This window comes from Hirundo rustica, chromosome Z (assembly GCF_015227805.2).
Source record: "Hirundo rustica isolate bHirRus1 chromosome Z, bHirRus1.pri.v3, whole genome shotgun sequence".
Taxonomy (NCBI): Eukaryota; Metazoa; Chordata; class Aves; order Passeriformes; family Hirundinidae; genus Hirundo; species Hirundo rustica.
Window position 1 is genome coordinate 27,342,195 of NC_053488.1, and position 12,484 is coordinate 27,354,678.

At 42.0% G+C, this 12,484-nt stretch overlaps 1 protein-coding gene across 6 annotated transcripts in view; it reads left to right on the forward strand.

Moving 5' to 3' along the window:
- Positions 1-12,484, forward strand: part of SETBP1 (SET binding protein 1) — a 271,500-nt gene that overhangs the window by 91,776 nt on the left and 167,240 nt on the right. For 3 of the 6 annotated variants that reach the window (XM_040089732.2, XM_040089733.2, XM_040089736.2), the window contains one exon: positions 2,166-2,246. The exons of 2 other annotated variants lie outside the window; for them this stretch is intronic. In XM_040089732.2, the coding sequence (XP_039945666.1) occupies positions 2,166-2,246 (81 nt within the window). Of the gene's footprint in view, positions 1-2,165; positions 2,247-6,465; positions 6,602-12,484 lie in introns of those variants that run through there. One more of the 6 variants, XM_058424051.1, reaches the window with a different exon arrangement.

The window sequence follows — 12,484 nt, forward strand, 5'->3', positions numbered from 1 at the left end:
GAATGCTGCCCAGTGCAATAATGTGCTGATTCTGGTACAGGCCATGAGTTTTCACTTGCATTTATGATGATGATGATGATGATGATGATAATAGTAATAATAATAATAATAATAATAATAATATAACAACAACAAAAAATAGTAGTAATTATAATTAAAAAAATATTTTTAAAGTCATTAATGGGGATTTGTTGCATGTAACAGGCGTATACCCACCTTGCCCATGGCAGGGAGAGGTGAGTGGAATGACATGATCTTTCAGGTCCATTTCAAATCAAGCCTTTCTGTGATTCTGTATTTTTCATCTCTATTAAAATTGTGGTACATACAATGCTAAAATAACACAGCCTAAACATCAGTTCCAACAAGGTTCATGCCTGAAATGCAAATTATAAAGTGAATGTCAACATCTAATCAAAATCTAGGTATTAGCATGGCATCCTGTGGTATTTGAGAACTATGAAGACAGGATGCCTGCATGGATGTACAAACATAAGGCACAGTGGCATGATACATAAAAATTAAGTATGTTTTTTGATTCTGATGTATAAGAATGTTATATCAGAGGTTATACAAACCTCCTTCTGGTGTTGGAAAGACAGAGGTTTTTTTTTTTACATGAAGTTCAAGATCTTCAAGCAAATGAAAGCCTCCAGAAAGTGAGAATTTAAGGCAACAAACTCATTCATAATGACAGCATAACAAGATGCTAGAAGTTCAGCACAGACCTAAAGTTTGGGTCTGAAAATGCAAAATGTCACAAAGAAAAAAGCTTCCACTCACTTTTCTGTGGCAGACTGAGAATAGGGGACATGTAAAGCATTTGTTTTTAATTTGCTTGTTTATTTTGGACTCGTCCTAATCAAGGGCTTTTCCTAGCTGTTCCCTTCCTCCCCTGCCTCCCCAGACTTTCCAGACTCCCTTGCGATTCTCTCCTCTTCCCTTTTATTTGTTGAATTTTTGAAAAGAACAGAAGGGGGTCCCCAACATCCCATCACCTTGGAGCACTTATTTCCCTACAGGGCTGCAGATGCCAGGCAGAAAGGGCTGAAACAGGCTGCAGAGAGGCAAGGAGAGTGTTATCAATCATTCAACATGTTAAAAGAGAAGAACGAGCAAGAAAAGGAGGGAGAGAGAAGGCGGGAAGCAGGGTGGGGGGAAAGAGCCTGGGCTGAATTGGAGGAATTTCCTCCCCCTGGTTGTTGAAGGGAGGTTTTTTGGACATCTGCCCAGACACATGCCGAGTCAAAGAAGCGGGATAAATTCTGGAAGAATGAATGCAGGGAGAGGAGGGGTCAGGAGGACACAGGAGAGCGTGGGCTATGGGGGGAGATGGCAGCTACAGGGACAAAGAGGGTCTGTGGGGGAAGTCTGCAACAACAGCATGAGTGTGTGTGTGTGGGGGGGGTGTGGGTGTGTGTGGGTGTGTGTGTGTGCATGTGCATGTGTTTTTCCTTTTCTTTTTATGTCTGCTGGATGTTTCAATCATTCATTTCTTCTAGGGCACTGCATATTGCAGTGACATCTCTTGGGTTTATGGTAAGAGGCAGCTTGGATCATCTCCTGGATCTTCTTTTGTATTGCCTGGGACAGACCAAGGTGCAGGAACAAATAGAATCTATAACCAGTCAGGCTGCATCAGGGTTGGTAAACATGTTTTGAAGAGTGAGGGCAATATGATTGTTTGAGCAAAACTCATGGTAGGCTCTCTCCATCTTCTGATATCTCCAGGCAAGGTGGTGTAATCTGAAGGATGTATTGAGCCAGGCAATTTCTGACTGTGATTCAGGGCATAGATGGGCAAATTGAATGGTCAGCTTGGACAACTGAGATGAAAGGTCAGATAAATCATTCTCTGTAGCAGACCTGGGATGTGTAGGTCATGCTCTGGTCAGCTTGTTCCCGTGCCTTCTCCATCCCTGAGACTTCAGGAGGTCGCTCCCTTGGCTCTCTCAATTCAGCTGTTCATCCAAAAGAACTCTGGACTTGTTGGAGAGCGGGTGTGGGTTAGGACCTGCTCAGATCACTCACATGGAGAGACAGCCAACAAAACTGGGCTGGCTGTGATCCCTGTCCAGAAGAGCCAGCTGGACATGGATTGGTAGCAGTAACTCCTTCCTAGTGTCTGATTCAGCCAAAAAAACTTTGTCTGTCTATCCTTTCAGGTCTCTGCTGGCCTTAAGAAGTATGAATCTGAGAATAACTCTGAATTTGCTGAAGAGTCTATGACATCTTATGTACCCCAGGTAGACAGTCATCTGGTTTTTCTATGAATGTGTTTCCAGTCAATGGCTCTGGTTATGAGCCAATTTCATGGATCCTAGCCAAAAGAGGATCACAGCCTTGTAGTATTGAAGTAGCGTCTTGCTGTGGTTGAGTCTTGCTCTGATTGTGCCACTCTTTTCTCATGTTATTTTAATAAATTTCAGGTGTTTTGGTTTTTTTTTTGGTTTTTTTTTTTGTTTGTTTTTTTTTTTGTTTTTTTTTTTACTTTATGAGTTCTCTATTGTACTCATCTAGGGTGACCAAATCCTGAGCTTGCATTATTAGGGTCACCTAAAGAACTGTGGGGTAAAACCTCTGTCAGGTCAGAGCCTGCGCCCATTATGCTGTTTTGATCCAGCTGCTGATGAAAAATGTGCTATTCATGTGAGAAAGGATTTAATATTTGAGCCAGATCACTTTCCGTCATAACACATAATTATGCAACAGTAAATGAGACCTCCCAATGTGAAGAATTCATAGAATCATAAAATCATAGAGTATCCTGAGTTGAAAGGGACCCACAACGATCATCAAAGTCCAACTCCTGGCCCTGCACAGGACAACTCCCAGGGTCACAACCATATGTCTGACAGCATTGTCCAAATGCTTCTTGAACTCTTTAAGGCTTGAGGCTATAACCACTGCCCTGGGAAGCTGTTCCAGGGCCAGACCACCCTCTGGGAGAGGAACCTTTTTCCTGCTGCTCAGTCTAAATTGCCCCTGAAAGAAGTTCAAGCTGTTTTCATGGGTCCTGTCACTGGTAACCAGGGAGAAGAGTGTCTGCCCCTCCTCTTCCCCTTGTGAGGAAGCTGAAGACTGACTGAATAGGCCTGGGATACTCACCTGGGTTACTGATTCGACAGAACAGGATCATAGAATCATAGAACAGTTTGGGTTGGAAGAGACCTTAGAAATCACCCAGTTTCAACCTCTGCACTATAGTCTGGGACACCACCCACTAGGTCAAGTTGCTCAGGGCCCCAGGGTAAGCATATTCTCTCTATCATCACACTACTGTGACACAATAACAGTGATATTCACTTGTGCCAGTGCAATACACAGATTTCTAAAACTGTAAGTCTTTGGTAAATGAGTGGTCTAATTAACTCACTGAAAGTCCAAACTACCTGGAAGCTGCTTTTGATCAGATCCCAAACTGAAGGTTGATCTGCTGTGATGGCACTGGTCCGCATTTTGTCACCCATATGTTCATCACATTGTCTGCTCTCTTTTAGTCCAAAAAAACCACTCTGATCATCTGCTACCAAGGCTTTTCTGGAGGCAGCAGCCACTACAAGACTGCTTAAGATAAAAATTCTCTCTTGACATTTAGCAAGTAGAAGACTCAAAAGTAAGCTTGATCCATTCGTTACAATCATAGCCATTGTCATGCTGTTGCTGTAACTGAAAATATTTCTGTTGGTACAAACTGTAGTTAAATTGGCTTGGTAGAAAGTATCCTTCTTACCACCTCAAAAAGCAAATAAACAGAGAGGCATCCCCAGAGCAGTTTCAAATATAATATTTTGATCACTCACACAGAACAAACACGGTATAATTCATTCCTGGGTTAGTTGTTCTAGCCCCTAAGATGAGCACGAACGAGATAAGCATGGAAAGGAAATATGAACAAACAGGGCTAATGTCTAGAATAATCATTATAATAATTTTGTATTGGGATTCAGTGGCTTTAAAAGAAGCAGTGGATGACAATACTTACATTACACTGCACTTAGCCTATGTTGAAGCTTACCTTCTTTATTAATTCAGTTGTTTCACTGTAATGTAACGACCCATTCTTGCTTACAAAATATCCAATCAATCCTTATTTTGCACACCTGAAATGCTGTTGTCCTGAACATACAAAATCAGAGTTTACAAAATGTCTCCAGCTGTGGAGCCATTGGAAATTTTGAGGATTCAGACAAGACTTTTTTTACTTTATTACTTTTGTGAGTAAAGTTATGTTGGTGATGGACAATTTGTGTTAGAACACAGGGATGGCACCAACTGAACAACCTAGTCTAATGGAAGGTGTCCCTGCCCATGGCAATGTGTTGGAAAAAGATGAGCTTTGAGGTTCCCTTACAACCTAAACCATTCTAGGATTCTATGACTTCTATGTCAGTGTTAATGTTGGAGCATTCCTCCTCAGTGTTGTGCTTGTTCCTCTGCTTAGAGGTGGGATTCAGAGCCTGGTTCTTCCTGCTGTCACAGACCCATTGAACATGATTTTCAAATCTGGGTTTATTTCTATTTTGAGTGGAGTGAAAGAAAGCTTGCTGCCTTGCTGTTGGAGCTGCTGATGTTGAAAGTAAGGAACACCCTGTGGCTTGCTCAGCTGTGCTGTACCACCTGCTGCAACCTGGGAGAGGATTTCAGCCTCTGGACTTGCAAACTTGGCTTCATATTCACTTCAATGTGACAGTTAGAAAACAAAAGAGAAAATAGAGAAGGACATTAAAAAAAAGTCAACTTAGCTTTAAATAAATCACTTACATTAGCTACCAGTCTTCAAAGTTTTATTTAGAACAAGCACTACTGTGTTTTTCACATGCAACCCTTGAAGCACTGGTCTGTATAACCCAGTACAGATTTTATGCCAGGACAACACTCCATGTTTTATCAGCATAATATAACAGTAGTAAGTCATATAACACCTAGATTACACATAGATTAGTTCTGAGAATTACAATGCCTTTAGAGATTTTTTTTTTTTTTTTTTGGCTTTATTCTTACATAGCTGCAGTCTGGAAGCATAGTTACTTCAGTATAATGTTATCCATGTAGTAAAAGCAGTGTAAGTTCTTCATGGTAATTAATCCTTACCTATGTAAGTTTAAGGCAGAGATGGCCAACAGTTGTCCCAAAGCTATATGAGGACAGCAGTGCATTGTTTATCTGGTGCCAAAGAGTTTTGGTGATCAGTGAATGTATCCACTGAGGATATTGTGGGAGAGGTGTGTGTATAAGGCACATGTGTAACCATAGATCCAGACTGCATCTGCTTAACATCTACTGTTTCATCACAGATCTACGTATACTAATCTGGGGATAAAAATGGCCCTTAACAAAGCAAATTTGCCCCCCTGTCAGAGCATTGTCCCAATGTATCTTCTCTGTACAGCCCTTGAGTATTGGTCCTTGAGTGGAGCTCATTGTTTCCAGACGAAAATTATGCTATATTCATAAATGGAGGTGTATATTATTTTTCCTTTATATTTTCATATTGGCTGGTTTTGTCTCACAAAGTCAGTATCCAGGTCTGTCTAAATAAATAGTTATTACATTATAGATCATCCCCACAGTGGATTAATTCATACACACAATCCAGCTGGCTTTTTTTCTGTTTATGTTTGGGGCTCAATGACTGAGACCAAACCCCATGTTTACCAGCTACTACTGATATTTAGCTCAGGTATAGGCACTTGGTGTAAAGAACAGTCTGTCTTCTTTACTCAGCCAGGAGATTGACCTGTCAGCCCAAAGATTGGGGTTGACAGTGTCCTTTGTTGAGCTCTGATTACCACAGTACTGGCAAAGCCACCATTGTGTTTGGCACTTGTTGGTCTCTGATTTGCTCCACAGCGCTGTACACTGAAATGAAAAACATCTGGTCAGCTCACACGCTCTATTTAGAGTGGTTACACAAATGCATGAGATTATGCAACTCAGACCTGAGATCCTATTTCTCCCTCTTCTGAAGCATTTCATATTTAGTCTTTAATCACATCGGACAGCCAGCTGGCTGGTTTCCATGTGGCCTTTCTCAAAAGGTGAGTCTCACTGCTTGACCGTCGGCACAGGTCAGCCTGCCACCACCTCGCTCTTTTTGCAAGGATGCCTTGTGTCTTCCCTGCTTCCCTTCCTGAGCTGTGGAAGCATCTGCCAACAGACCAGCTGTGGAAGCTGGTGGAGTTCTTAAAGTGCAAGATACTTGTTCAGGCAGTATGTTGAACTTGCTTGCTCCTTGGGTTCCTCCTATCTGGCAGTGTGGGTCTTCCAGCAGGCAGGGCAGAGCTGATAACCCTCAGCCCACAGCTGCAGGAAAGGCTGAGTGTTCCCTGACACTCTCAGGAGATGATGCAGGAGTACAGTGAATCACAACAGAAGGAGATCAGAACAGAATTTCTGATGCCTTTGCTCTTATTGTTCTCTTAGATGGTAAATGGCTCAAACATGCATTTCACCAAGCTTCTTCTTCAGCTCCTGAGCAAGGAAGTTTCCCATGCAGAGCGTTTATGAAAGGTTCAATACTGGAAAATGGCTGTGCTGTCCAACTGGCTTCTCACCAGGCTCACGGCAGCTGAAAATCAAGTTCAATGGCTCAAGCTCAGTAAGTCCAGCTTTTAATTAAAAGATATAATTTAATATTAGAGACTTCATTCTCCAAGAAGGGTACCATTATAAATGTCCACATCTGACCTGGATTGCTGAAAATTGGCATAGTACCTCTATTATGTTAGAGATAGCAAACCCAATCTGACTTATCACTGTAACCATTTGCCAAGCAGACAAAGGCACTCTCTTCATCCCAGATACAATATGTGAACAAATGGTCACTGCAGTTGACTTATTTTGCATGTAAGGTGACCATCACCCCAGTGTGACCACAGGAAGAGCTGTGGATTCTGAGCCCCCACAGTGCCACATTGAACCATGGCCAGGTTGCCTGCAGAGACCTGAGTGGGGATGCTCAGCAAGCTGTCCCAAACTCTGTCTCTAGAGCCGCCCCCAAAATGCTATTGCAGTCTACACCATCTGATCAGAATTTCTATTTCTTTGTGTATGTGTCTTTCTACGTTTGCACATAAATAAAAAGCAGGTAAAGGAATGGAAAATAAATAGTGACCCTTGTCTCAGGAGCCCAAACTGATTTTTTCCACTGCCCAGTTCATGCCTCCTTTATAAGTGTTTCCTCTTTATCCTGTTGTAGATTTTGCTGTCATCCTGGACTTCACCAGTTGAGATTGAGGAATGGCTGCTTTAATTTTCTTGGAAGTGGTCCAGTCTTTGGAGTCTGGATAGCTCTGGTTCATATCTTAATAATTTTCATGCCTTTGCATGAATTTTTAAAATAGGAAATACCCTGGTGAGCCCCTGGATCTTACTCTCTTGGCTGGCAGCTTCCTGTCTACATTAAGTCAGCCAAAGAAATCTCATTCTCCAAAACCACAAGAACCTCCTCTTCCACACAGGGAGAGGAGCCTGAGTTTTAGCTGGGAGGTGCGTGCACAGACGTGTGTACAGACGTGTGTGCAGACGTGTGTGCAGACGTGCAGGCACGCACTGCTTGATTCACCATTCCTCTTGTCCCCCTTTTACCTATTAGTGTCCTCTGAAGGATCAGGTTACCTTGCCAGTGGAAATATATGAGCTCCTTGTGTGATATAGCATAACTGCAACAGCAGATCATATAATTTTCCCCTGAAGGCTTGTTGCAGACTATGTCGAGTCATTTGTATTTATGACAGCTTGGGGGTGATTTAGTACGACCTCACTTTGATAAAAGCCATTTAGAGCTCATAAATATGGGTGACACACTGCCTTCTCAGCTGGGATTTTAAATGGAGATCTGCATTTGCATTTCCATTGAGCTTTTATTGTTTAGGGGGTAAGGATGGGAACAGCCGAGGTGAAACAGGAAACAGAAAACAGAATGAGCATGCAAAAAGCAAAAGAGCCCTTGAGGAATGACGGGTGCTGCTGTGCTCAGAGTAATTCCAGCTTGAAGCATCCATCTATGGCGACCTTTCCTCCCCACATCTCCTCCTGCGCATGGGGCAATTTGAAGTTCTGCTCATCCTGAATTGGTCCATAGGTGGGAGAAGGGGATGCTTAGGTTTGGGGGTAACATGGATTTAACATTGAGTTTACATAATAAATAAAAAGTCTTCTGCATGCCAGCAGGTTTTCTTTAAGCTTGGTCCTTACTGTTGTGTGCTGTAATTTTTACTTAATTTCAAGGAGCCATTTACCAACTATATTTATATTCTGTGCCCAGATTTATAAGGAAGTCGACAATTTATGGCCAACAATAAAAGATACTTAAGCCAAACACAGAGTTGTCAGATTTTATGCACTGTGCTTAAATTCATCATTGATGGAAGCAAGTAGGAAGACTGTTCTTAAAAAACTATTCCTTTTTTTTTTCCTTTTCTATAATTTGTGATGCCCAAAGGAACTTAAGTATCACAACCCACTGAATTTCACACAGGGATTTTATTTCATAAAAGAAGACTTAAAAGATGAAGCAGTTTTCATCTTTGTAGTCACTAACAGAGGCAGGACATGAGCCTAGGTGGGTATGTGGACCATCAGGTCACCAAGCAATTTGCCCCCTGAGGCCATGAATTGTCCTGTTCTCTTCTGCAGTGCAGGTGAGTAGGAATACTGGAACCAGTTCTAGGTGGCTGGAGACTTATCTAACACATTCTTGGTTAGTCCTTAATGGTGTGATTACTCACTGGAGGTAGATGAGGACCACAATACTCAGTTTCGTATGTGAAGCTATCCTGTTCGTGGCCTTGATGCTTAGGGCTGAGGGTTACTAAATTAAACTAACCCAAATCTCTTTAGGAGTAACCTATATATACATCTTTTCAGAGCTTTATATGTATAAACAGTTTAGATTTTGGGTTAAAAGTTTGAACAACGTCACTTCTGAAGATTACCTCTGAAATTTATTTTAGCATATACCTGTACATTTGAAATACATCAGAAAGATTTAAGCTGCTCAGTTTTTAAGCTCTTTTTAAGCTTTTTGGAGTATTCTTTATGAATTATAGGGGTATTTTTGAACATTATTTTCAATGTCTAACAGGATAAAGCTGTCACAAAAGCAAAATATATCTTGCCTGCCTTTCAAATCATTCTTATGGTGCAATATATCATTAGAATGATGTACCCAATTATTTCATTTTATCCATAAACTAATCAATTAATGGTGTTGAAATTATTGTTGTCCTCTAGGTTGGATAATGTTTACAGTTTGCACCTGCCAGTTCAGTTTTATGTTTACAGCGGCAAACATAATGCTTCCCTTTAACCATCTTATTATTAAAAATTATTTGTGTCACAACCTGATTACGTATATAAACTTAAGGAGTCCTCAGAATTGCTTGTGGTTAGTGGTGGACAAATACTACCCAGGCACTGATTCAGAGGTGGGGTTGAATAGAAAGAAGGGTGTTGAGGCTGCAGCCTCATTCTGCTTTAGCCTCTGCTGGCCCATGGACACCATGTGGCACAGCCTCAGGTTTGTCCCCCCACTGCTCACATCACTGGGGCTCCCACCTAAAACCTAGGCAACAGAATCCAGAGGAATTAAAAGGCAGTGTGCTTTTCATTAAGCAAATGAAAAGAAAATCACAGTCCCTGCCCTGAAGATTGTACACTGTAATCAATGGCAGCATTAATGTGGAACTTCAGAGCACTCTGAGGAGCAGTAAAACATGCATGATGGGACCCTGAAGATGAGACAACCAGTAAACTACTTACACTGCTTCAGCTTCATTAGCTGTTAAAGCAGGATAATGGCACTCTACCTTACCTCGACAGAAATTAGTTAGTTGTCACTAGCACAAAGTTATGGAGGGGAAAAAAGAGAAAAATATTAATAAAAAGGAACATCGATCAAATTCTTGCCTTAGTGATGTTGCTAACAGGTGAGGATGAGACTTAGGTCATGCCACATAATTCTGGTGGCCAGGTTGGTTCTGGAGCACGGGGATGCTTATGCATGGGTTCTTGATTTGCAAGAGCAGCATTCTCGGGCTTGTGCAAGCCCTGGGCTGCACCAGCACATGCCTTCAGTTGTACTTTAAGATCCTTTTGGGTCCCTCCAATGCAGGATATGCCATGATTCCATGATTCTCAACCGGAGGGAAAGGAAAGGGTTGATTTGGCCAGCCTGAGCTTTCACATTTGGGGTTCAAATGTGGAGCAGCTCCCAAGTGAGCCTGCTTAGAGACCACCAATGTCCACCCTGCAGACATTTGGTTGCTTTGTCTAAAGCCACGTGTGGCTGAAACCTCCTTTTTCAATCTGTGCCATGGGACCTCTCCATGGATGACCAAACAGAGGCAAGGAGCAGGAGTGACACCCCTGTGTGGGAAAGGTTATAAAACACCTGTCCACACCATGCCTGGTGTGACCCACTGCCATTTACCTTTAAAAACACTTTTATTAAAAGTAGGTCCTAGAGCAAACAGACCTAGCAGTGTGGCTTTTTTCATTAAATGAGCTTGATTTGGTCTCTGCTGACTCAAAAAGCCAATCAACAGACCCCCGGAATCTTTGATCCATTTTTCTAGTTTACTGTTCTCTAAAGACTCAATTTCCTCTCCTCTCATGCTTTTGAGAGGGGGGAAACACACACTAGTCCCCCAGTTATAATACAATTATTTAGTGCAAGGGACTTTTTTTCACTTCAATAAATTAGTTGTTAATTAAAGCTTTTTGATGTAGTGTGTAAGGAGTTATATTTGATACCAACAGCTGTATGCTCTTTGATTTATAGTCCTTTGGGGTGTTGGTTACAGTGATCCATTTCTCCCCCTTCCCCCACAAAACACACGCACACACTCACTTCAAAGACCATTAAGTAGTGCTGTGTTTTCAATTAGAAGGAGAATATTTTTGCTGTTGTTTCCACTTTTCTCTGCACCACTTGGAAACAAGAAAGCACTGTTTCATCACCTTGGCCATTTTCCCCACCCTGCAGTCCTGTGGCAGTGGCAGCAAAGACAGTTGTGACACTGCCAGAGTAAAGACTCTGCTTGAGCTGATGGGTTAACCCTAAATGTGGTTCCCTAGCTTAGCACATTACAACTGCAAATAGGAGACACTGGCAGGGGATTTCCTCTAATTTCCACTTCAAGCAGGTTAAATTCCTACTGTGGGAAATGAGCCAAGCTTCCAGGTAATGCAGGAAGTGTTTGGAAGCTGTAAAATATCTCTGGGTTGAGACATCACCGCAGTCTTCAATCTGTACAGAATTAGGGACCTGGGTGAATTTAAGCAGTTTGGGTTTGATTTCCTGATGGGAAATTAGAGAACACAATGGAAAGTGTTGGCAAAGGCTCTGGGAGAGATAAAATTTCTTATAATCCTCTTCAAAGAGTAGATTAATCCAGTGTACATTTGGTGCTCTCACTTAGTTATCTATTTACCTATCTCTAATTTCTCAGAAATTACTCAACACTTATCTGCTCACCTATAACAGTTTCCCACCAGCAGGGACCTTATGCCAGGGGTGATTCCTGGAGGATGTAGCATCTCAGAAGGTTGTCCCATAATTCCCTGTCTCCTCCTCATCACCAGTGAGGTGAAGATGACCTCAGTAAAGGATTGTGGCTTTTCTTAGTTTAACATGGCAATCTCACACAGGTTAAATAGATTTTCTATACATGGTGCTGTTTTAACTCAATTCCCAGCACTGTGGGGTTTATCTCCAGTGGAAGTGACTGAGCAGAAATTCTTCATAATATTTCGTGTTTGGACTTCTGTGTCTGGGAAAAGGCACTGACTCTTCCCAGACTTGTAGGAGAACACTTAGGGCACTTTTTAGAGATGATCCAAGCTCAGCTGAGCAAAGTAATAGGATCAGGTTCTTGTGCATAAAGAAAGCCCTGCTTCTCCAAAAATCCCTATCCCAGGAAAGATTGTCCTACTGCTGCCATTTAATTTGCTTTAATCCGATGGAGGGGAGGAATGGTCTTAATTAATTGCCTTCTACTCCAGGCTCAAGAGGAAAACCTGCTTTGGAACAATTTAATGCAATCAAAATCTGCAGGTTGTGAGGCTGCTGGCAGAGTTCCCTGTTTGTGAGTAAATGAGTGCACATTTCCAGCTCTCAGGGATGTGTGAGGCTTTTCTGAAAGAGAGTTGCTGGAGGTGTGGACTTCTGATGAATGTGAAGGACTGGAAAGTGGAGTGGCTTCATCCTGTGCCCAGATTTTACCACAGGAACACAACTGTAATTGTGGCCTTAAATCTATTCCGTAACTGTTGAGTGTGAATCAAATTTGAAGGAACCAGAGGATGGTGGAGAACATCTGTTTTGAAAAGTCTGGTTAGGGAGGAACAGAGATGTCATGTCATCTACCTCTCTTCTCTTTCTCTCTCTCTGAGAACCAGAATAATTCTTCTCTTCCTGCTCCCCCTTCAGTAGAGATGGAAGTAGTAATTCCTGCCTACTTAACCCAGTTTCTGGAAT